This window comes from Podarcis raffonei, chromosome 2 (assembly GCF_027172205.1).
Source record: "Podarcis raffonei isolate rPodRaf1 chromosome 2, rPodRaf1.pri, whole genome shotgun sequence".
Classification (NCBI taxonomy): Eukaryota; Metazoa; Chordata; class Lepidosauria; order Squamata; family Lacertidae; genus Podarcis; species Podarcis raffonei.
The window spans coordinates 113,813,140-113,836,667 of NC_070603.1; the positions used below are offsets into that span (position 1 = coordinate 113,813,140).

General features: G+C 47.3%; 2 protein-coding genes and 1 non-coding gene across 6 annotated transcripts; all 3 read right to left on the reverse strand.

The window, feature by feature from the left end:
- Positions 1 to 1,149: 1,149 nt before the first annotated feature.
- Positions 1,150 to 12,666, reverse strand: DDX39B (DExD-box helicase 39B). 4 transcript variants are annotated; one of them, XM_053379294.1, is made up of 12 exons: positions 12,584 to 12,666; positions 11,400 to 11,512; positions 9,460 to 9,688; positions 9,202 to 9,329; positions 8,948 to 9,040; positions 8,244 to 8,427; positions 7,312 to 7,430; positions 5,433 to 5,564; positions 4,916 to 5,025; positions 3,223 to 3,367; positions 2,554 to 2,701; positions 1,150 to 1,980 (listed from the first exon to the last, which is right to left on the reverse strand). In XM_053379294.1, exons 3-12 carry the CDS (start codon positions 9,668 to 9,670, stop codon positions 1,964 to 1,966), a joined length of 1,287 nt encoding a protein of 428 aa, XP_053235269.1. In that variant the 5' UTR covers positions 9,671 to 9,688; positions 11,400 to 11,512; positions 12,584 to 12,666; the 3' UTR covers positions 1,150 to 1,963. The 4 variants fall into 4 exon arrangements, with proteins under 4 accessions (XP_053235269.1, XP_053235268.1, XP_053235266.1 ...); XM_053379293.1 differs by lacking the exon at positions 12,584 to 12,666 and adding an exon at positions 12,483 to 12,565; XM_053379291.1 differs by lacking the exon at positions 12,584 to 12,666 and having other exon boundaries at positions 9,460 to 9,686; positions 11,396 to 11,486.
- On the reverse strand, positions 3,070 to 3,135 carry LOC128409690 (small nucleolar RNA SNORD52). The gene has a single exon (XR_008329301.1). It is a non-coding gene; the product is annotated as a small nucleolar RNA SNORD52 (small nucleolar RNA).
- Positions 12,667 to 17,927: 5,261 nt separating the features above from the next.
- On the reverse strand, positions 17,928 to 21,404 carry ATP6V1G2 (ATPase H+ transporting V1 subunit G2). The gene is made up of 3 exons (XM_053379414.1): positions 21,227 to 21,404; positions 20,853 to 20,953; positions 17,928 to 19,651 (listed from the first exon to the last, which is right to left on the reverse strand). The coding sequence occupies exons 1-3, from the start codon at positions 21,306 to 21,308 to the stop codon at positions 19,478 to 19,480; spliced, it is 357 nt and encodes a 118-aa protein (XP_053235389.1). The 5' UTR covers positions 21,309 to 21,404; the 3' UTR covers positions 17,928 to 19,477.
- Between the last annotated feature and the right edge of the window lie 2,124 nt (positions 21,405 to 23,528).

Below are 23,528 nucleotides of genomic sequence, written 5' to 3' on the forward strand. Positions count from 1 at the left end.
CACCGTGCTTCGCAAGACGAAAAAAATCGCAAGACGACAAAACTTGCGGAACGAATTAATTTCGTCTTGCAAGGCACCACTGTAGACGCGTTTAAGCCAATGACATGAGAATCTAACCAATTCCTTACCTTGCAGCGTTTACATTTTTTTAGTATGTTTATTTAGAATGCGAAGCCTTACACGTATCAAATCAAAATTAAGCCATGACTTTATGATTGCACCTACTGTCCCCTTTTTTATGCTGAAAAAGTCCCTCTTGGCTTATACTCGAGTGAGGGTCCTTTTAGGCTGCTCCTTCCTCCTCCTCCGCTGTCGGCGGCGGCGGAGGAACGAGCAGCCCAGAAGCAGCCCTTTTGGGCTGCTTGTTCTTCCTCTAGGCAGCATCCTAGGTAGGCAGGGGGATGGGAGCAGAAGCCCCTTCTGCTGTGCGTGCATGCGCACGTACACATGCACTCCGGCCCACCAGGCGGTTTGTGGTTTGGTGAACTGGCTTATACTCAAGTCAACAAGTTTTCCCAGTTTTTTGTGGTAAAATTAGGTGCCTCGGCTTATATTCGGGTCGACTTATACTCTAGTATATACGGTATTTAAGCACCAATAAGCTGGTTGGCACTGGCAACCAGTAACTGACATTTCAATCTAGGTGGGGTGGGGGGCTAGAGGGCAAGCCCTTCATCTCTTCTGTGCCCAGCTTAGCTTTTGGGAGCTTACAATGTAAGGTCGAACTAGTGTCAATTAAGTTCGCTTTCAGCACACAGGCCTTACAGCACAGCGTATTAAGCAACTGATTAGACAAAACCTAGTATTTGGTCCCGCTTCATTTGCTGTACCTTTCCGTGTATATGACAAGGGTTTGTTATTTAAAAAGTATGTTTAACTCTGGGCTAATCTACCCCAAAAAAAGCTCAACAACAACCCCAATTTTCTTAAGTTACATGTCCCCAAAAATGGGGGCATGTTATACACGGAAAAATATGGTATATTTATTTTTTAAATTATTCTGTGAGCTGTCCTGCAAACTTTAAAAATTCTTTCAAATAATGTCTCACAAAGAGAGAGAGAGAGAGAGAGAGAATGCACCCCCATACAAGAGATACTCCTATCCTAAAGAATGAAGCCACACCAGCAAAAGGTTACTCACAAGACTAGTTTAATTCAACACCCATAAGAGCTGGGCTCCTTTATTACCAAAAAATAATAGGGTCTCAAAGGGGGACGGGGGAAGAGAGAACAAGCCACAACTAAAACATTATCAATCTTTCACTACTAGTTTACCTGCCAAGAAATATCAACTTTAAACAGGGGATTAATTTTAACATGCAGACAAAATTAAAAAGTGATAGGGCATACATAACACACACACGCACATATACGGAAAACAGTCTTTTTAAAAAATGATGAACAGGCGTACGAAAAAATGTTTGTGTTTTTAGTTCCCCATCCAAGGAATTCCCCCCTCCCTATAAAACAAAATGTACTTTTAAATGTCGGGTATCACAGAGCACCCCCAACTAAGCTCCCCTTTCGTACTTCCCATCATCACAGAGGCAGGTCACTGGTAGTATTGATGTATGGGTGGAGGGGCGGGGCGGGGACAGAGCAATAGGTGGAGTCCCAAAATCTTGTTGGCAGGCAGGCAGTGGAGGTCCATCTGAAAGGAGGTCTCATGTGGAGGCTCCAGCAGCAGAACCTTCTTTGTCATCTGAGTGCCAAGTTGAGCAATGAGACTTTTGCCCTGAGGGAGTGCAGGATATCTGCTGATGTCAGCCCCAACTCCCCACTTCGCACAGCCCGGTGATAGGTGCTCCTCCATCCGTGCCGCAGGAGTGGGGTGTGGTTTGAGTGTTCCAGACTTGTCGGTCACCTCATTCTCCATCAGATGAAATTAAAAACGTGAAGCTCCAGGGAAGCGGAGGAGGTCAGGAATTTAAACCAAGGGCAACATGAAGAGGCAAAGCCCCCTTTATCGGGTCTGTTCAACTGAAAGAGACAAAACACGTTAGGCAGAACACAGCAAACAAGCTTAGGCTGCCCATTCAATTCTAATGTTTCTGAACAACCTTTCCAGCATCTTTCACGTCTTCTGCAGAAAAGTGTCCTCCTTTACCAAACTAAGTACTTCCCTCCCCAATTCCACATGGCAAATAGCAACTCCCACTGAGCCAGCGGTCTGTTCACAGTGACTTCCAGAAGCTCAGTTCATAGGGCATTTTTTCCTCCAAGTGTTCCTTGCTCTCTCATACGGCTCATCCGATTCCTCAAATTTAGATTGAAGTGGAGAGCCCTCAGAACATCAAAGCACCTGGTTCAAAGGTTCAATCCCTGGCATGTACACCACCAAGGCTGGAAATGGCCTATGCCTGAAAAACGTAGCCAATAGGTGTGGACAATACTAAGCTAAATGGAGTAATGGCATTCCCAGCATTCAGTCAACTTATACCTCCCCCTTCAGGTCTCAAATTTCCTGCTTGGCCTCCAGTAACAAGCTCTTCCGGCACTCTAAATCTCCCCTCCTCATTCCAACCGCCATCAAAGGTCTCAGGCTGCACTTACTGTAGGAAGAGATGTCAATCTCATCAGGGAGTTCGCTGATGTTCACCTCGAAGCGGTCCTGCACTTCATTCAGGATCTTCGCATCATTCTCATCCGACACAAAAGTTATCGCCAGACCCTTCGTGCCAAAGCGCCCAGCACGAGCCACCTGCGGAACCCACAAAGGAGAAGATGGGCCCAAGTGCCTGTCGAAGTATTTCCCGGTACACTGGTACCTTGCGTTAAGTACTTAATTCATTCTGGAGGTCTGTTCTTAACCTGAAGCTGTTCTTAACCTGAAGCACCACTTTAGCTACTGGGGCCTCCTGCTGCCGCCGGAGCACGATTTCTGTTCTCATTCTGAAGCAAAGTTCTTGACCCGAGGTAATATTTCTGGGTTAGCGGAGTCTGTAACCTGAAGTGTATGTAACCAGAGGTACCACTGTACTTCCCCAAAAGTAGGCTGTTCTCTCCAAGGTCAAGTGCTGAAAGCAAGAGGCACCAGGGCACGTAAAAACCCACCTTTGCCACGGGTGTTGCTCAGGGCTTGAAGAGACATCAAAACAAGTCAGAGACTCTAGTCTGAGCAAACTCATCAGCGCAAACACCACCTTGGACTTTTCTATCCTTTTGAACTTGGGCCTCAAAGCTGAGGTTTGGAATCTACTTTCTCGCTAGCCCCACACTCACCCGGTGCAGATAGGTGTCCGAATCCTCTGGCATATCATAATTGAAAGCAATGTTGACCCGCTCAATGTCCATGCCACGACCAAAGAGATTGGTGGCCACCAAGATACGGCGCTGGAAATCTTTGAATTGCTGGTATCGAGACAACCTGCGAGGCCAAGAAAATAAAGTGATTAATATCTCTAGGCCCCCTAGAAACCCCACCTCTTAGTAGAAAACCAGAAAGACAACTCCCACCCCTTTGTTCTACCCTACCAGACAAAACTACCCTTTCAAATAGGAGGCAAAACAAACAAACAAGACAAAGACGCACACAAACGGCCTAGGCCAAACAGGAGCTATGCTTCCACCTCTCTCCTGGAGCAAGCAGGACAAACAACTGAAGGAGGGTGCTCTCTCACAGAGGACTCGCTGCTTGCTTAATGCAAACAGTCCTGCCTTCTGGAGTGACTGGGAGGAGGAAGCCAACCAAGGAATAAGACAACCACCATATACAAAACACAACTCCCACACAGCCTGTGTTTTAACCCACCAGATGTGACTGCCCTTAAAAGGCTTACATTCCCTGGTAGACTTTCAGCTCCTAATCAGTGTGATAGGAATTTTATGGTCTTAGATATATGGCAACGTTCATAACCACACGTACATAGATCAGCACAGGAAAGCCAACCTGGAACCATTTTGATTCCTAAACTGAGCAAATGTTTCTCTGCATGGTCAAAATGGAAAAGCCTCCCCATTGTCTCTTCCTTCACAAATCCTGTCTTAATCTGTGTTTGAATAAGGGTGTGAGCCTTATCATTACAAAAGACTGCCCAGGCTCCCCAAGAAATCCAATCAAGTAACCTGCCAGACAGGAAATAAACAAAGCGACAGGAGAAAACAACATGCAAATGTTCTGTTTTAGACCGCCTTATCTGAGGGGTGGTCTTAGGTTACACCCCTTCTGTGATGAATGCATAATGTTTCTGGGGGTGGTCTTGATCTAGAGGATGGGAATTTCAAAAGTCTTTATAAGCCCTTGCACAGCATTTTTGGGGGTCCTCTTCCTCTCCTGCGTGTGAGGGGAGTACCCTGTTGCAACAGATCAATAAAGATCAAGCTTACTAGCTGCTTTGCTTCTCGATATTCTCTGGTTGGCCACTGTTATTTTCTCCTACCAATAGGGAACCTATGTAAGGACTCTATATGGGCTCTTGGATACCCCATAAGGGAAAAGGGCATATTTTTATTTACAACATCAGCCTATGAAAAATTTTGTCCACTAACCCCTCCCATGACTAGGCGTGTAAGATCATGTTGACCCAAACGAGCATTTTGCTAAATGTAAGGATTGGTCTCCCAGCTCCAAAATGTCAAGCGCAAGAAAATGTTTCTCTGTATCCACCCCATCCCAAAGATGATTCAGATGCCAAGAAAGTGGATGTTTGCATCAACTTTACCCAGATGATTCACATTAATAGTGTTTTCTTGTCCCGGACCCCACGCGTTAAACATCATCTCCTGCCAACAAACGACATGAGGAGGAACTTTTATCTATGTCTCAGCAACGTAGCGCAGTGACCATTGCTCAGGGCTTAGAAAAGCATCACCGAAAGAGTCAGAGACTCTAGTCTGAAGCAAACTCATCACAGCAAATGAGCCACCTGCATCTTAACCAGTAACCCCCTGCGTCACAGTTGTGTGTCCTTCTCACCTCTCTTCCTGGGGCATACCCCTGTGGATGGCGATGGCCGGGAAGTTCTGCTCCACTAGCAGCTGAGCCAACGCGATGCAGCGCTGCACGGACTTCACGAAGATCACCACCTAGACGGGGAAGCGACGACACCTATTCACAGCTGCCCCTTGATAGCGAAGGGATGTCAGTTTGTTATGTTTAGCGCACGCCTCCTGCCAAGTCCCCTCTCGAAAATGGTCAGAGCGGGCATGGAGCCTGCACTCATAGGAAGCCATGAAGGCAGAACCCAACTTCTCCACCATCAGGCGGGTCGCTTTGTGGTCATCATGCGGGCCAACATTAAGCTTTTAATTTCAGCCTGTGAGACTCAGATCAAGCATCTAGCCAGGGAAAGGATCAGAAGCAGAAGCAGGCTCCCCGCATTCTACCAAGTCAACCCTCTTAATCTTTAAAGGTGGACTGGACATTTCAAGTTCTGGTCCCTCCCACATCGAGAAACCCTGACCCTGGGGCAGGGTCTACTTCCAGAAGGCACCTGGTTGAACTCCAGCACATCAAGCAGGTCAAAGAGCTTGCGGTTCTTCTCGTTGTCTTTCAGTTTGACATAGTACTGCTGCAGACCATGCAGCGTCAGCTTGGTCTCGTCATCCACGAAGATCTCCATGGGCTGAGGAGCAAACCCAGGGCCGGTTAGACCAGGGCAAGGCTGACCTGGGCTCGGAGGGAGGGGGTGGGTCGGGGTAGACAAGAAACACAAAACGGGCACAGGAACAGCTTTCCTCGCCGCATACATGCCCACGGCCCTACGTTCCCCTAGGAAAGATCAGAAAAATGAAGGGACACCCCACCCCCTTCCGCTTCCAGTAAATCTTAAGAAGCCAAAAGCTTCCATCCGAAGGATCCTAGGAGACACTTCTCCCGGCTCAGCCATGAACATTCCCTGCAAAGCATTCTGGGGGAAAGGCTAACACTGCCACCTCTTAAGATTCTCCTCCTTTACAAAGTACTAAAACATTAGCCACTTTCAAGATTAGGCAGGGTATCAAATGAAACACAAGACTCAAATGCCCTCCTTTACGATTTCCTCCCAATCCCCACAGTGTTAAAAAAAGGAAAAGCAACAGCACAGGAAAGAAGTCTGTGCATGTTGAGCAATTTCAACCGCCTAAACCATTCTGGCCTTGCGCATCCCTCACAGGCTTCTTCCTAATAGCAAACAGGGGCTCCGGGTCCAGCCATGCACCACATCCCCTGCAATTTCCAACTATCTAGTTACCCAAACTCTGGTGCTTGGAATCAAGGGTCAGCAAAGTACACATGGGAAGCAGATTCCACATGGCCCATTGCCTTCCAGAAACTCATCTTTCCACCTGACCCCACAGACCCACTATCTGCCTCACAAATCCTATTCATTTCAGGATTAATTTGGCATTCGGACAGTCGCTACCTCCAGCCACGATTTGACGGCTTTTTTTTTGTAGGGGGCAGGGGAAGCAATTTACTTCCCTCTCCCCCAGCAGTGAGGACCCTCAAGACAATCCCTTTCCCACATGGCACAGGGGTGGGGGTGGGGACAGAGAAGAAAGGGGTGATAGAAAATAAAACAACACGCTTTTCCCAGTTCAGAACAAAAAAAGGATAAAACTTCTCCTCCAGGTCGCCAGGCACGTCTGTTCCACTGGCTGCTGCCGGTCCCTTGGATCCCTCGGGGAGTGCTTCGCCGCAGGTCTCCAGAGTGCCAGCCAGTGAGTGGGCAGGGCAGGGCAGGAGAGGGCAAGGAGGGCAGGATTGTGTGCGTGCGTGCGTGCGTGCTGCCGGTGAGTGTGTACCCGAGCGTAATGCATGGGGGTGAGGAGCCAAGAAAACTACACTTGCCTGGGTGTGAGGGGGCCAGGATCTTCTGAACGTGGGTGTGTGTGGGCCAGGATCTTCGGAGCACGGTGCTGACCAGCAGGTGGATCCCACGCTGAAGGGAGTGCAGGGAATACAGGATAAAGAGCAGGGGGGCGCCGTGTATTCTGCGCCACCCGCCAAGTGTGGAGGCGGGAAGAGGATCCTTCTGGAATGGATCCCCTCCATCGCTAACGTGGACACTCTCTAGGTTGTGTGTGCCAGCTGGGCAGAGGATGATGATGGTGTGCGGGTGCTCTCTAGCCCTTTTGGGAGAGGCCTCTCGTTCGTGTGTGCAAATATGCGGCTGGCTAGCGTAACCCGAATGATCTTCCGGAAGGTATGTGCCCTACAAGTGCCTTAGGGGGACTGGGGTAGCCGGTGGGCGGCAGCGGTGCAGCCCAGGGTGCTGTAGGCAGTGGTGGCGGTCTAAGCTCTGGCCCCCTGCTCCTTCCCTGGACGGGGAGGAAGGGAGGCTGGCCGGCCGGCCAGGTGGATAAAGAAGGTAGAAGGGGTTTAATTACGTCTTGCATGAATTTGCGGCACACAGGGCGGATTTCCTTGCTGAGTGTGGCACTGAACATCATGACCTGCTTTTCGTGCGGGGTCATGCGGAAGATCTCCTGGACGTCCCGGCGCATATCTGCGAGGAAGAAAAGGACCAGAAGATTAAAAATGGCTCTCTGTAACACTCCAGGAACCCAATAGGTCTCCTCTCCTCCACTGCCAGACCATATCCACGTAAGGAAGTTGTTCCAGTCTCACAAACACTTAATAGCTCTAATGGTGCTTTTTTTCAGAGGACTGAGCATTCATGATAAGAGTATGGGCAACTTTTTAAGGGGTATATACTCATACGTTACTGTCTGCCTATCTTCTGTTGCTTTAACTGGCCAATAGCTGCACTACTGCTTTATGATCTGTATCGTAAATCTGTATCTGATATAATCTGTATCTGATTATAAGCTGCCTCAAATTCAATTTATCTGACACACAGTAAGGGCCACCGGCCTGACAAGCGCGGGGAGGGGGGGAGGAGGAATAAATCTCGTGCTGTTTATACATTCTCTGGATTGGCTCCTGACTTGCACTCTGTAGCGTTACACTCACACAATGCTTTGCTGAAAGAAGAGGGAGGCAAGACAGTTTGCAGAGATTCCCCCTTCCCCCAGCAGTCCTCCCTCCATACAGAGCAGTAATGGAAGCATTAGCCAAAGCACTTCCCCAGCTTCCTTCAGCAGGAGCCTCCACTGAAATGAACAGCCCCTTCCACAAAAAGGAACAGCCCTGGATCTAACCCAACGTGCTCAGAAAGTTAGCATTCTTCCTCTTGTTCTGGAAAACACAGCTTCTAAGAAGTCAAAAGCATGGACACCCGGCTGACCCAAGCAGTACCTTCCTTGCTGTCCAACTACTAAGCCCAACCCACACGGATCACATGTCCACAGCTCCTCACCAAGCTGCTCAAGCATCTTGTCACATTCGTCCAGGATGAAGTGCTTGATGTGCTTGAGGTTGAGGCTCTTGTTGCGGGCCAAGGCCAGGATGCGGCCCGGGGTCCCCACCACAATGTGGGGGCAGTTCTTCTTCAGCACCTCTTCGTCCTTCTTGATGGACAGGCCCCCAAAGAACACCGCCACCTGGGAGGGAGGGAAAGAGAGGGAACTTTCAAATAAAGGCTAGCAGCCAGGAGAGACAAAAGCCCCAAGGGTGCAGAAATGGGTAAAAATAAATGAAAACAGGACATAGGCAGGATGCAAACGCTGTCAAATACAGTGGTACCTCGGGTTAAGTACTTAATTCGTTCTGGAGGTCTGTTCTTAACCTGAAGCACCACTTTAGCTAATGGGGCCTCTTGCTGCCGCCAGAGCAGCCAGAGCACGATTTCTGTTCTCATCCTGAAGCAAAGTTCTTAACCCGAGGTATTATTTCTGGGTTAGCAGAGTCTGTAACCTGAAGCGTATGTAACCTGAGGCACCACTGTAAGTAACTTGACGGAAACTGCCTCCAGTGTTAGTTTCATCCCCAAAGCCATGAAATCGTCCAAACCTCTCCCACCGTTCTCTTAGGTGTATTTTCTACTGTTCATTCCCATGCAAGCACAACATTGTACGTGGACTTGAGCAGGGACAACAGCTGTGGCAGCCCCTCAGCTCTCACCTTGACACTGGGCATGTACTTGGAGAAGCGCTCATACTCCTTGCTGATCTGGAAGGCCAACTCACGGGTGTGACACATCACCAGCACTGACACCTGTGAAGGAAGGAGGAAATGTGTTTTAAGAAGCCTCTGCTGATTACTTCCGTCACTCTAGCAGACTCTCGTTCAGGTCTGTTTAAGCTAGCAGGTTATCAGGCTCCCTCCTCAGCACCCACCCACCATCTTGAAAAACTGCTTTCCTTTCCGAAACATACCTGACCAGTGACTGGCTCCAACTGCTGTAGTGTAGCAAGAACGAAGACGGCAGTCTTGCCCATGCCAGATTTGGCCTGGCACAGGACATCCATGCCCAAGATGGCCTGTGGGATACACTCGTGTTGCACTGCATTGAGAATATGAAAAAGTACAATGAATACCTCCTGGCAGGTCAGGGATCTCAGAAGCACTTACATTCAAGCCCTCCTTTGCTAACTTTCTGAAATATCCCCACCAGACAAGGCACCTGGGCTCACCTTCAGAGGGGTGTTCAAAGCCACAATCAACAATGGCACGCAGCAGCTCTGGTTTTAACAGGAAATCCCGGAAGCCAGAACTGTGGATGGAGACATAGGACCCCTTGACATCTTTCTTAGTTGGGACGTCCACCCCATCTCCAGCTGCCTGATTTTCCACCTCATCATCTTCGTAATCCAGAAGTTCATTGTCAACATCGTTCTCAGTCATGGTGATGCCTCTCTCTCTAAAAAACGAAACCAAGACTTAGCATAAAAGTGCATAAATAGTACGGCCAAACAATATAAGAGGTAACAGACTGACAATTATAAAGGTTGAAGGTAAGCAAGTAAAGTGCAGTTATCATTCACAATAGCTTGGTTGGTGAAAGCACAACCTTGCTACTTAAAGCTTATGTTAATTAACACCTTTATTGTTTGAGGAAGCCCTTGCCTCCCTTCAGGCCTCAACAAACACAACCAGATTTACAGGTTCAGAGCAAAGTCCCCCTTTGAAGTTTCTTTGCTGAATAATTCAACTTTTAGGTCAGCACAATGTGTCCTGGAAGATTACAATGTTCTTCCATTGGTTATGTAGATCCTTCTGATGCCTGCACAGGGCAGAAAGGATGTTCTCTACACAAAATAATAAATGTGCAGAAACCTGACATCAAAAATTGAAAGATTCATGCTGTACACTTGTCTGTGCCTTTGCCACCATCTTTTCTTATATTATTATCACAGCTGCACGTATGCAAGCTGCATATGTATGCAAGTATTTTTATCTGCCCCTTTTATCACTGTTGCTCTTAAAACAAGAAAAAGGCAGCATTTAGAAACCAGAATATTTCAGTTTTCGCAGGACACTGTGGATAACACCTTACCTCCAAGATTTTATTTTTTTTAAATAGCTAATGATGCATATAGCTCTAGTCTTATACCACATTAAATCAGAATCTCTTAGAAAAGCACTTTGGTCTGTCACAACTAGAATAATTTGCATTCTAAAGGGAATGAGGATAAGACTCACAAGGGCCTTGTATGATTTTACTTAACATGAGCCTCCTTTATGAGGGCCAGATTGTTCATAAAGAACATGCATGAAGTACTAGAGAAGAAAGGCAAACCCTCTGAGCAGCACCTAAGTCAGTTACAGGGACTCTGCAGCTCTCCAAATGTTGCCGAGACTCCACTTTCCATCAGCTCCAAGAAGGATGGCCAAGGGTCAGGGATGATGGGAGTTGTTGTCTAGCAACACCTGAAGGGTTATACATCCCCCATCCCCAACTTTTATGACATGCATAAAAATTACTGATACGTTTTCATATACCACGAACACCCATGGCATACTTAATTTACCAGTGTTTATGGTGCCATGATAGTATACTTTCTTGCTATTTCTGCAACAGAGCAATATGGCTATTCCGCTGGCAGATTTTGGGAAAGTGCATATAAGTGGTGCTAGTGGGACCCCCTAAAAATTGCATGTGTTGCATTTGGACAGCAACAATCCTAAGCTCACTATGCCCTGAAAAGCTAGTTACCCCAATCATCATCATCATCAAACCTTTATTGCATTAGCATACAGCCATAGCAAGATAAGACAAAAAGCCAATCAATCCCTCACCACCTAAGCCTATGGCACCCTGAAAACACATGCAGCTAAAGATGAGCATCCTCACTTCATCTCTAAGCGGGGGGGCGGGGCGGGGGGGGGAGAGATGGGCAAGAAAATGAGGGAGCCAGGAGCTTTCTAAGATATTGGGATTCTCAGATCCAAGTATCATATACCACACCACCTACAGCACAAAAGATAAGAGAATGGCACCAGGAAACTGGAATTTACAACTCCTAAGAGGAGTCCCATTCTTGAGGTGCTGCCTGAAGCACAGTTGCAGCACCAAGCAAGAAGAGATTCAAGAACAGCCACCTAAAAACCCTCCTAGATAAATCTCACTCACCAGCACTGAGTCAGAATGGGTGTTATTTTTTTGATGGAATTTCTTGTTGACTCTTTCCTCACGCCTTTCCTGCACAACAGCAGCTTTTTCTTCTTTTATCCTACAAAATCCACCTTAAAAATAGAAAAAGAAAACCTCTGTATTTCAGCAGAGTAAATTCCCAGAGAAACCCTCTCCTGCAACAGCAATTTAGTGTTCTCCTGTAGCGCCGAGGAGAATACACTCCACGTGGGTACGATCCCTCAAGATATTACAATACACCTACTTGGCCCTGTTCAGACCATACAAAGGATGAACCAAAAAAAGTTATGGAGAGAGTTGCAGTACAAGTCTGGTAAACTGCACTAAAATCATGCTCCCCAAACAATCCATGCATACATTTCGGTCCAAAACGTCATCTTAAAAAAGAAAAATAGCAGGATCTCCTGCCTCACTTGCCATTCATTGCTCTGCATTTTAATCTGTTCCATTGCAACCCATCTCATTACACCTAGTGAAGATCAGACCACCTAAACCTGCACCCTTCCCAAATCGCAAACATGGGGGGGGGGGAAAGGCCCCTATAATATTTAATCTGCAAACCCGCACGAACTGCATGAATGAATCCCCCAGCAAGGATCCGCTAAAGCGGCACGTTTTCGGTTGTATCTGTCCCTTTCCTGTGAGTAAAGGGATCCCACCCGTCTCTTCTCTAGATGCAATTTCCCCCTCCCCACAATTACCCCATAATCGTCTCATCATGTACAGTGCGCTATTAAGAAAAGGCCGTTTGGAAACGGGGGGCGGGTAGACACACCAGAATTAAAACTCTCTGTATTTCTCGTTTCTAATTCTGAGCTAAAAAGGAAGGCACAAGGGGTCTCTATCCAAAGGACCACGCTTGGGAGGCCTAGTTAACGCCACAAGGAGGATGTTTCCCGATTACGAACAGCTCACGGGGAGCAGCGCGCCAAAGAAAAAGGGCGCCATCTTAAATTCTACTACTTAGCATTGCAATGGCAGGGGATAAGGCACCCCCCCCGCCCACTCCAGACTCAATTTTTTGAGGTCCAGACGGGCAAGCGGCCCCCCAAAAAAACGAACCTTCGGTAGAAAAATGCCTGGAGAAACGATATCCACCCTGATATGGGGCGGATGGCACAACCGAGGGCGGATGGAGGCGCGATTGTCGGGAAGCACCTTACCTTCTACGAAGGGGAGGAGTCGAAGAGCTACGCTGAACAGCGACCACAGCAGAAAGTGCGCAGCTTCCGGTAAAGGGGAAGGAGGTCACCGGAAGCCCCGGGTGGGAATCTGTCGCGAGGACCCCGCGGGTTTCTCCCGGAGCTTGTCTAATTGAGAGCCTGACTAGAAATTGGTTAATTTCAAACAGATCTTCTTGGTGTAGTGAAAATTCAAATGAAAGTCTGCTGCTGGTTTCTTTTCGCCGAGAGGCTTGCCTGCCATTTTTTTTTACAGCAGCAACGGGGCAGAAATTCAACTGGAGCAGTTTCCCCCCTAACTTGCTGGGAACCTGCACCCTGCTGAGTTGCACACCTGCCGTGCAAACTGTTAAGATCGCAAAAGGAAACAAGTAGTAACAAAAGAGTTTTCCACACGGACGCCTTCTTTAGTTTCAACCTTTCGCAGTTTTATAAGAATTCTAAGGTCTCAAATATAGAATAAATATTCATAAATACACATATATCGAAATATATATAAACCACGTGTCTGAAATAGTATGGGAGAGCAATCCTGAAGTCATTTTGACTCAAATATTCCTCTACCAGGGGGTCTGCAAACTTTTTCAGCTGTGGGCCGGTCCACTGTCCCTCAGACCTTGTGGGGGGCCGGACCATATTTTTTGGGGGGGGGAGGGGGAAATGAACGAATTCCTAAGCCCCACAAATAAACCAGAGATGCATTTTAAATAAAAGGACACCTTCTACTCGTGTAAAAACACCAGGCAGGTCCCACAAATAACCCAGAGATGCATTTTAAATAAAAGGACACATTCTACTCATGTAAAAACACGCTGATTCCTAGACAGTCCGCGGGCCAGATTTAGAAGGCCCCCAGGCCTTAGTTTGCCTACCCATGCTCTACAGTAAGGGAGGCAAATAGGGAAAGCCTTCCAATTGTCTTTTCGCTTACAAATCCTGTCTAAAGGGCGTATTTATGTATGAATAGGGTGAGCCTGTGACCTGGATTCAGGAACTAAAGTATTAACCATCACACACAAAAATGTCCAGGTTGCCCAGGTAATGCAATCAGTGACCATTATTAGGTATCCTGGCAGACAGGATTTCTGCTGTAGACCGCCTCCGATGATGTATGTATGATTATTTTGGGGTGATCTTTGATTAATGAGTTGGGCAATGTCAAAGGTATTTAAAGGTTCCTGCAGAGGGTCTCTCAGGGTCTCTCCCTCCTTCGAAGGATAGGGAATCTGTTGCAACAGAAAAATAAATAAATATCTGCCTTGCTTTCCACTGGATCCTGCCTCCATGCATTCTTCTCTGACCAATCATGGACTTAGGGGACTCAAAGTCCCATGGGGAGTTGGGCTGCAGAAGCCAAACCCCAATTTATACATCAATTGGATGGTGTCTCAGAGATACAACATAAACTGTCACATTCTTCCTATGTTCACCTTATTTTAAAATGTTGCCTTAAATATACAGAATCAAGGCTGTGGACACCTTCGACTCAGCATTGTCTACACCAGGGAGAACCAACTAAGGCGCCCCTCAGGGCTTCAGTTCTCACAAGCCCCTGCCAGCATGGGTAGTGATCAGGGCTGAAAGGAGATCTAGCCCAATAACAATGGGAGGGGTAAAAACAAAAAATTTTATTCCTTCCAGTAGCACCTTAAAGACCAACTAAGTTAGTTCTTGGTATGAGCTTTCGTGTGCATGCACACTTCTTCAGATACACTGAAACAGAAGTTGCCAGATCCTTCTATATAGTGAGAAGGTGGGGAGGGGTATTACTCAGAAGGGTGGTGGGAATGGGTGATTGGCAGATAGCTGTGATGAGCCTGTTGACGACTCTTAACGACTGCAATAGGTCTTACAGGAAAAAGCAAGGGGTGAGAAGGTGAAAAATGGCTTTGTCATGTATAATGAGATAAGAATCCAATGTCTTCGTTCAGACCAGGTCTCTCCATGGTTTTAAGTTTGGTAATGAGTTGCAATTCAGCAGCTTCTCTTTCCAGTCTATTTCTGAAATTCCTTTGTAGTAAAACAGCTACTTTGAGATCTTGTATAGAATGTCCTGGGAGATTGAAGTGTTCTCCTACTGGTTTCTCTGTCTTGTGATTCTTGATGTCCGATTTATGTCCGTTTATTCTTTGGCGTAAGGTTTGGCCAGTTTATCCAATATAGAGAGCTGAAGGACACTGTTGGCATTTGATGGCATATACAATGTTAGACGATGAGCAATTAAATAGTCCCGAGATGGTATGTGTGATGTTGTTGGGGCCAGTAATGGTGTTGTCCGGGTGTATGTGGCAGCAAAGTTGGCATCTGGGTTTATTGCAGGCTCTGGTGCCAGTGTCCGTGTTACGTCTGGTTGTAGTATTATTGTGGGTTAGGAGTTGTTTAAGATTGGGTGGCTGTCTGTAGGCAATGAAAGGTCTTCCTCCCAGAGCTTGAGAAAGAGAACTATCATTGTCCAGGAGAGGTTGTAGATCTCTGATGATGCGTTGTACTGTTTTAACTTGGGAGCTGTATGTGATGACTAGAGGTGTTCTGTTATTTTCTTTTTTGGGTCTGTCTTGCAGCAAGTTCTCTCTGGGTATCTGTCTGGCTCTGTTGATCTGTTGTCTAACTGTTTCTGTTTCAGTGTATCTGAAGAAGTGTGCATGCACACGAAAGCTCATACCAAGAACTAACTTAGTTGGTCTTTAAGGTGCTACTGGAAGGAAAAAAATTTTTTGTTTTGACTATGGCAGACCAACACGGCTACCTTTCTGTAAATGGGAGGAGTAGTTTCTGCCTTGCACCTTGCATGCATAGAAAGGCGAGCAAACAAAGGCATGAAGCAGGTGCAACAAGCCCCCTGGTTATGACCTCATTCTCCTGGGTGGGACGTCGAAGCACATTGCATTCTTGGTTCTGCCCCACATTAGTCTGCTTATTTCTTTTGGAAGTTTGGAATAAGGAAGATTTAATAGCAGAGGCCTTCGCAGACTTCCAGCTCCCATAACTCCACGTGGTGTTCTCCACACGGCCTGCTTTCTTTCATTAACGTGAAGATTGCATGCTTCGTTCCTGAGATGAAACCAATTGTTTTCTCTTGAAACGCGTTTCTTTTAGACTCTCTCTTGCTGTCTGGATGGAGACATGTCTAAAGTCTCGTTTCTGCGACTTCCGAAGTTCTGTATATAAAGGCTTTTGCTTCTTTGTAGAGTGTTGTCCATGCGGTTCGCTTTTAGCCTACGCTATTGTAGGGGACACATGTTAAAAACTGGATGGGAGTGAATACAACTCTGGACAGATCCTGTTGAAATAGCTCCCACAATGCTTCTCTCCCCATTCCCATAGCGTCATGATTTTATGAGAGCCAGTGTGGTGTAGTGGTTAAGAGTGATAGACTCGTAATCTGGGGAACCGGGTTTGCTTCCCCGCTCCTCCACATGCAGCTGCTGGGTGACCTTGGGCCAGTCACACTTCTCTGAAGTCTCTCAGCCCCACTCACCTCACAGAGTGTTTGTTGTGGGGGAGGAAGGGAAAGGAGAATTTTAGCCGCTTTGAGACTCCTTCGGGTAGTGATAAAGTGGGATATCAAATCCAAACTCTTCTTCTTCTTCTTATGCAGGATTAGTATTCGGGTTTAAATATCACAGTAGACCTGTTCCATTCTCTCGGCTACACACTTTTAATACTGGGATGATTATGAGGGGTTATCATTTTTGCTCTCTCCTTCTGTGTTGGAACTCCTATCCGGGACTTCCCTGGCTTTTTTCTGGCCCGTGTAAGACCAGTCTGGATAGTTAGCCTTGGTGAAGACTTGATGTTTTTATCCCCCCAAAAGTTTTTGATCGAGTTTTCACTGAAATGAGGCTGCATTTTAATGTTTTAATGTTGTATTTTAATCTTGTTTTTTAAGCTGTATTTCAATCAATTGTTTTTATATTTGGTGTTAGCCGCCCTGAGCTCGGTCTTACCTGGGGAGGGCGGGGTATAAATAAAACTTGTTGTTGTTATCTTACATAGTGAATTATCTTACATTAATTGAATGGGATATGTTCCCAGGTTTAGGACTGCAGCTTTAGGGTACAACCCTGTACTTGAGCTATTAAGGCGATAGGGCGATAGGCTATGACTCTTGTCTTGCCACTATAGCCAGTGACTTATCTTTCCAATATGAGCTGTGTGCACATTTTACCTTGAAAGCACCTTCTTTCCCCTCAAATAAGTCTGCATGGTTATTGTAACCTGCCCATGAGACCTTATGTTGAAGAGCAGGTACCAAGCCGTATACCGTATTTTTCACTCTATAACATGCACCTGACCATAACACGCACATCGTTTTTAGAGGAGGAAAACAAGGGAAAAAACATTCTGAATGAAACAGTGGATGTATCATTTTTGTGCTTCATGCTGTGGCCACAGACATGTGATCTGATGGTGAATTTGGGGTGACCCAATGCAAAAATCCTGAGAATTCCTGTGGATCCATGCTTTGTAACCACGTTTTTGCACCATTGCAGCCCCAGGCAACAGTGGGTGCGTGATTTTTCTGGTGCAGGCTGTAGCCATGGACATGCTATGTGATCTGATGGTGAATTTGGGGTGACCCAATGCAAAGATCCTGAGGATCCATGTGGATCTATGCTTTGTAACCACATTTTAAGTGGGGAGCGAAGGAAAAACAAAGAAGGGACATGAGAGGGGTGTGCAGAGAAGCAGCTGGCTAAGAATGCAGGAGAGGGATTTAACGGGAGGGAGGAAAGAAAGGCAAAAGTTTCCCCCCACCCAAGCCAGCCATCCATCTCTCTCTCTCTCTCTCTCTCTCTCTCTCTCTCTCTCTCTCTCCCCCCTCTCTCTCCCTCCCCCCCCTCTCTCTCCCCCCCTCTCTCTCTCCCTCTCCCCCAGCAGCACCAGAGCACAGAGAGGAATTAGAAGGAACGACACTCTGCTTTCCCCTCTGCTTGCCTGGAGGGGAGGGGCTTTCCCTGCTCTTTGTTCCGTTTGAGCAAACACAGCAACGAAACAGAGGAGGGTGGGCAGTAAGACCCTGAGGCAGAATGCAGGAAAGCAGCCGCTTCCTCTTTTCAGGTTTCCCTTCTCCGTGATGCGCAATTTCATTTTTGCCTGATTTTTCGGCTCCAGGGACCACACATTCGCTCAATAACACGCACAGACATTTCCCCTTCCTTTTTAGGAGAAAAAATCTGTGTGTTATAGAGGGAAAAATACGGTAAATAAAATTTTAAAACAAACAAATACTAGTCACATTATTTCACCTGCTGACACTGACCCATCTCCCTCAGATACCAGGGGGTCTCGCTCCACAGATGTATAATAAGCACTTTTTAATCCATTTCAACCATAATGACACTTTTTATTAATCATGTTTGGAAGTGACTATTGAAATGTCCAGTTGTACATTTGTGGGGAGCGTGGGACCAGGGAGGAGTCCTGGGGTACAACACTAGCAGAACAAAAATAAGGAGCTACAGTTTCGGCACACGTACAGACACCAGCAGGAAGCGAGGGGGCACTCCCCAAAACCCCTTTGCCCCAGTTTTCTCGACACACCCCTTCATGCCACGGGGCGCAGCAAAACAGAGAGAGGAACCGAGAACTGCGATGTGGAAGGTGATGGACCCATTTTGTAGGGCTCAGCGAAGGGGACCTTACTGCCCTTAAAAAAAATATTGTGGGAGCAGAGAAACAGGGAACTATGCAGAGACAAAATAAAGCTTTTCTAGAGCAGGGGTATGGAACCTCAGGCCCACCACACTCCCCTATATGGGCCTCAGGGTTTTTTTCAAGCCACACTCTCTCTTTTGCCTTGCTCCATGCTTGAGTGTTTTTGCCTGACTGGAATTTGCCCTTGGTTGTGCCTCTTCTTTGCCTGTTTAGAGAGATGTGTAGCTCTGTAGAAACCTCCGTTTTTTTGTGGCGGAAATGCAGCCTATTGTACGAAGGCGAAAAGTCAGTTGCTCTGCCCAGTTTTGCCCCAGAAGGTTGCCCACAAGAAAACATGGCCCCCAGTTTGAAAAATCTTCCTTACTCCTATTGCTGATAAAAGGTTGAGAGCATCCATGAAACGGAGTAAATTTTCCTGCCACTAGCTTGCTGTTTTAGTCTGGGATAATGGAATGCTGATAACCATCGAGTGCTATTTTCAGCCTTAGATATGAGATATGATAGAATTATTATTTTTTTTAAATGGTGGGGGCTTATAGGAGCACAGGAAGCTGAAATGTGCTGAAGATTGGGAGGAACAGAGGTTCTAGGAGCATGTAAAGTTAGAACTTGAGGCAGTGGTGCTGTCAGAGTAGGATTCTAGGGAAGCAGTTCTGCGCTCCGCTCAGAAGAATTTGGCTTATCATATTTTGAGTGAAGGCACATGACTCCCCGCCCCCCACAAGAATCCTGGGAACTGCAGTTTACCCCTCACGGAGCTACAATTCCCGGCACCATGAACAAACCTCAGTTTCTAGGATTATTTGGGGGATATCACGTGCTTTAAAGTCATATGCCTAAGAACCAGGCAGGGCCTTCTCGGTAGTGGCGCCCACCCTGTGGAACGTCTTCCCATCAGATGTCAAGATCATCAGTAACTGTACAACCTTTAGAAGACATCTGAAGGCAGCCCTGTAAAGGGAAGTTTTTAAATATCTGATGTTTTATTATGTTCTTATATGTGTTGGAAGCTGCCCAGAGTAGCTGGGAGCAACAATGATTCTTATTGTTATTAAGGTGAAATCATCATCATCTAAAGAGTTCCTGAAACACCGTTAAGGGCTGAGATAAAATTATTTAACTGCACCACTGCTTTTAGGAATCAGGGACATTATATATGTTTGATGCTGGTCAGTAAGGTCCCCTCAATGGCAACTGCAGGCTGGGCCGATGGGTCAACTAAGCAGCTATGCGGTAATTGGGGTGTATTTGGGGTCGCACGTCCCAAACAATGGTGAGAAGCTGTCGCAGGACCCGATCCTTGCCCCGGGCCTGTCCTCCCTGCATCGCCTGCAGTTTCTTGCGGGTTTGGGCTTCCACCTCAGCAGACAGGTTCCCTTGCGAGCCCAGAGCCTGTGGACAGGAGAGAGAGACAACAAAGTTACGAATTATGATAGCACCTGAAGGAAGGTACAGGTAAGTAGTGAAGTCTATCTTGACGTCATAAAGGTAAAGGGACCCCTGACAATTAGGTCCAGTCATGGCCGACTCTGGAGTTGCGGCGCTCATCTCGCTTTATTGGCCGAGGGAGCCGACGTACAGCTTCCGGGTCATGTGGCCAGCATGACTAAGCCACTTCTGGCGAACCAGAGCAGCGCACAGAAATGCCATTTACCTTCCCGCCGAAGCGGTACCTATATATCTACTTGCACTGGTGTGCTTTCGAACTGCTAGGTTGGCAGGAGCAGGGACCAAGCAGCAGGAGCTCACCCTGTCGCGGGGATTTGAACCGCCGACCTTCTGATCAGCAAGTCCTAGGCTCTGTGGTTTAACCCACAGGCCACCCACGTCCCTATATCTTGACGTCTTAGCCGTGTCTAAATAGCAAGTGTCAACTTTCTTTAGAATTCATTCCTGGAGCCGAGCAACAGGAGCTCACCCCATCACGGGGATTCGAACCGCTGACCTTCTGATCAGCAAGTCCTAGGCTCTGTGGTTTAACCCACAGCACCATCCTAATCCATCTCTGCCCTAATCCATCTCTGCCATAAGGAGGTCTGGAAAATGACCCTTAACGGGCTACCCAGTCCTCTTTTACATAGGGAGCTGCCTTACACCCGTGGTCCATTCAGCTCTGTATCATCCACACAGGCTGACAGAGGCTGTCTAGGATTTGGGGCATCTCCTACCTGGAGATGACAGGAATTGAACCGGCCACCTTCTGCATGCAGATCCAATGCTCTGTCACTGAGCCACATCTAGCACAACTAGTAAACCATGCTCTTCCCTCTCCCACAGCCATCCATTTTGCCTGTGCAGCGGCCTCTTAGAAGGTAAACAGCTCATCCTGCCTCCTTCAAACCTGTCCCATCCTCTGTACCACCTTAGAACAGGGGCTGCCCTGAATTCTTCCCTTTCCTAAAAACAACCCTTGCCTGATCCCCAAATTCCCAATTTTAAGTGGGAGGGGAATCACGAAGGTTACCCTAGACCATTTGGAATTGCTTCCCCACCCCTCCAACGCTGTTGTTCCCATCTGCCTCTTCCTCCCATGACTCATCCTCCATTCTCAATTCCCCCCACCCATTAAAAAAAACCCCTCAAGAAATCTTACCGCCTGCTGCTTCTGCTGGAACTCTTTCTCACGCTCCAAGCGGTATTGCTCGATTTCAGCCTGGGCTTCTTCCTTGGCCTGCTTCAGCCTCCGGGCCTTCCCTGGGATGGAGGTGGAGAGACAGACATTGAAGGTCAGGTGGAAAGAACATTATCTGCCTCTCCAGGCCTGTTTTTTTAGGGTTGCTCTTGCCCTGGGCAAGAGAAGGAAACGGGGGAATGGATCCAAAGGGCACTTAGCCCCCCCCAAAAAAATTCTAGTTCATTCCCCTCTGTGATGACTGCACAGCAATCCTTTATCAGAGAACTCAGGCATTCTGGTCCTCCTCAACCCCCCCATCTCCCCCCCCCCATGAAACAGAAGCCCCCTCTCACGTTTCCGAGCCTCTGCCACCTTTTCGGCAGCCCTCTTCTCAGCCTGCAGCAGCTGCTGGATTCCCTGCGTCTGGCTGGCCATGGTTCCCTAGCAATGATGTTCCCAAAACAGCTGATCTTCTTGCATCCGCTGAACTGGGTACCACAACACCCAAGCGAGGCAGTGCGAGGTCCTAGTGCCCTCCTTTTTCTGTGCCGTCCTGTTGGCGCTCTGCAGTCCTTAACTGCTACAGATGGCCAAATTGCAAGGACTTCTCTCGCATGCTTTTATATTGGAATGCGCACGCATGCACACTCCTGAGATCCAGCGCCGAGGGCCTTCTGGCGGTTCCCTCACTGCGAGAAGTGAGGTTACAGGGAACCAGACAGAGGGCCTTCTCGGTAGTGGAACGCCCTCACTTCAGATGTGAAGGAAATAAGCAGCTATCTTATCTTTAAAAGACATCTGAAGGCAGCCCTGTTTAGGGATGTTTAGGGAAGTTTTTAATACAGTGATACCTCAGGTTACATATGCTTCAGGTTACATACGCTTCAGGTTACAGACTCCGCTAACCCAGAAATAGTGCTTCAGGTTAAGGACTTTGCTTCAGGATGAGAACAGAAATCGTGCTCTGGTGGCGCGGCGGCAGCAGGAAACCCCATTAGCTAAAGTGGTGCTTCATGTTAAGAACAGTTTCAAGTACAGACCTAATTAAGTACTTAACCCAAGGTACCAATGTATTTAATGCTGTATTGTTTTTAACACTCGATTGTGAGCCGCCCAGAGTGGCTGGGGAAACTCAGCCAGATGGGCAGGGTATAAATAATAAATTATTATTATTATTATTATTATTGCCGGTCACTATTTTTGAGCGGGATTCAATCATGTTCCTGGTCAATTCAAGTTTGTGCAATTATAGTCAGTTGGGAGGTTTCGCACCACAAACTAAAATATCAGACTTTTTTTTGCAGTGAGGAAAGCCAAGGGCAATTGCAGAGGGAAGTGTGGGATGAGTCACAGAATTGCAAGGTTGGAAGGGACCCTGCGGGTTATCTAGCCCAACCCTTGACACATGCCTTGATGCGACGTTGTCTAACCTCTTCACAAGCAAATCAGAAGGAATGCCAGATAAATATCTGATGTTGCCTAACTTCCTCGCAAACCTTGTACCAACAAATTGGGTGGGTGGGGTGTGGTTGACAAACAGGTTATTTGGAAGCAACCCCCACCTTAGGCGGCTTGCCGGAGCAGGGAGAGCCAGCTTCAGATCCCTGCACTGCCAAAAAGCTCGCTAGGGGGCCTTGGCTGGTCACTGCCGCTCTGCCTCTCCTACCTTGCAGGGTTGCTGTGAACTTAAAAGGAGAGGAGCAGCTTGCACTTTGCTTGGTGCTCCCTTGAGGAAAGAAAGGGTGTGATAGTATGAAATCAATCCATCAAATAAAGCACCATTGCCTTGTCTCCTTAAGAGAGCAACCTAGATCTCTGCTAGGTAAAGGTAAAGGGGCCCCTAACCATTAGGTCCAGTCGTGACCGACTCTGGGGTTGCAGTGCTCATCTCGCTTTATTGGCCGAGGGAGCCGGCGTACAACTTCCAGGTCATGTGGCCAGCATGACTAAGCCGCTTCTGGCGAACCAGAGCAGCGCATGGAAATGCCGTTTACCTTCCCGCTGGAGCGGTACCTATTTATCTACTTGCACTTTGACGTGCTTTTGAACTACTAGGTTGGCAGGAGCAGGGACTGAGCAACGGGAGCTCATGGGGATTTGAACTGCCGACCTTCTGATCGGCAAGTCCTAGGCTCTGTGGTTTAACCCATAGCGCCTGCTGAAGCACAAATCGAGAAAGGCGCAGTCTCGATAAACAGGGCGCCTGAAACTGTCGCCTCGTCATCTCCGAGGACTGCAAGACTGACCTTTGCCCAACGCTGCCTGCTCATCCACTTAAGTTGTAGGATCAGAAGGAAGTCCGATAGAAAAGTTTATTTATTGTATTTATTTCTTAAGAGTACTCATAAACTGCCAGCTCGTAAATCTATTAATGGCGGCATCCAATAAAAAACGAAAACGTCGTTCAGTTATAAAATCATAAAACGCAGGACAAAGGAACAACACAGAACAAAATGATTCCTCTAAAACAACCAGGTGGCAAAACAAAAACGTTTTCAGCAAGGTATCAGAATTGTAGGTGCCCGTTTCTATTTAATAAACAATTTGTTAATCCTCTTGGAAAGCTGCCCAGGTTTGTGGCCGTGGTTATGTCCTGTGGAAACTTGTTCCATAGTTTAATTATGGAAGCACTTCCGGTTCCTCTGTCCTGAAACA

Bases quoted from the DNA above. Each gene is read 5' to 3' on its own strand.
- DDX39B (XM_053379294.1), bottom strand. From the start codon at position 9,670: ATGACTGAGAACGATGTTGACAATGAACTTCTGGATTACGAAGATGAT. The intron at 5,565-7,311 runs GTAATTAAACCC...TTTGCTCCTCAG, and splicing joins GCCGCAAATTCATGCAAGAC to CCCATGGAGATCTTCGTGGA. The intron at 5,026-5,432 runs GTGCCTTCTGGA...TTCCCCGTCTAG, and splicing joins ATGTGCTGGAGTTCAACCAG to GTGGTGATCTTCGTGAAGTC.
- ATP6V1G2 (XM_053379414.1), bottom strand. From the start codon at position 21,308: ATGGCCAGCCAGACGCAGGGAATCCAGCAGCTGCTGCAGGCTGAGAAG. The intron at 20,954-21,226 runs GTGAGAGGGGGC...CCTCCATCCCAG, and splicing joins GGTGGCAGAGGCTCGGAAAC to GGAAGGCCCGGAGGCTGAAG. The intron at 19,652-20,852 runs GTAAGATTTCTT...TCCTGTCCACAG, and splicing joins TCCAGCAGAAGCAGCAGGCG to GCTCTGGGCTCGCAAGGGAA.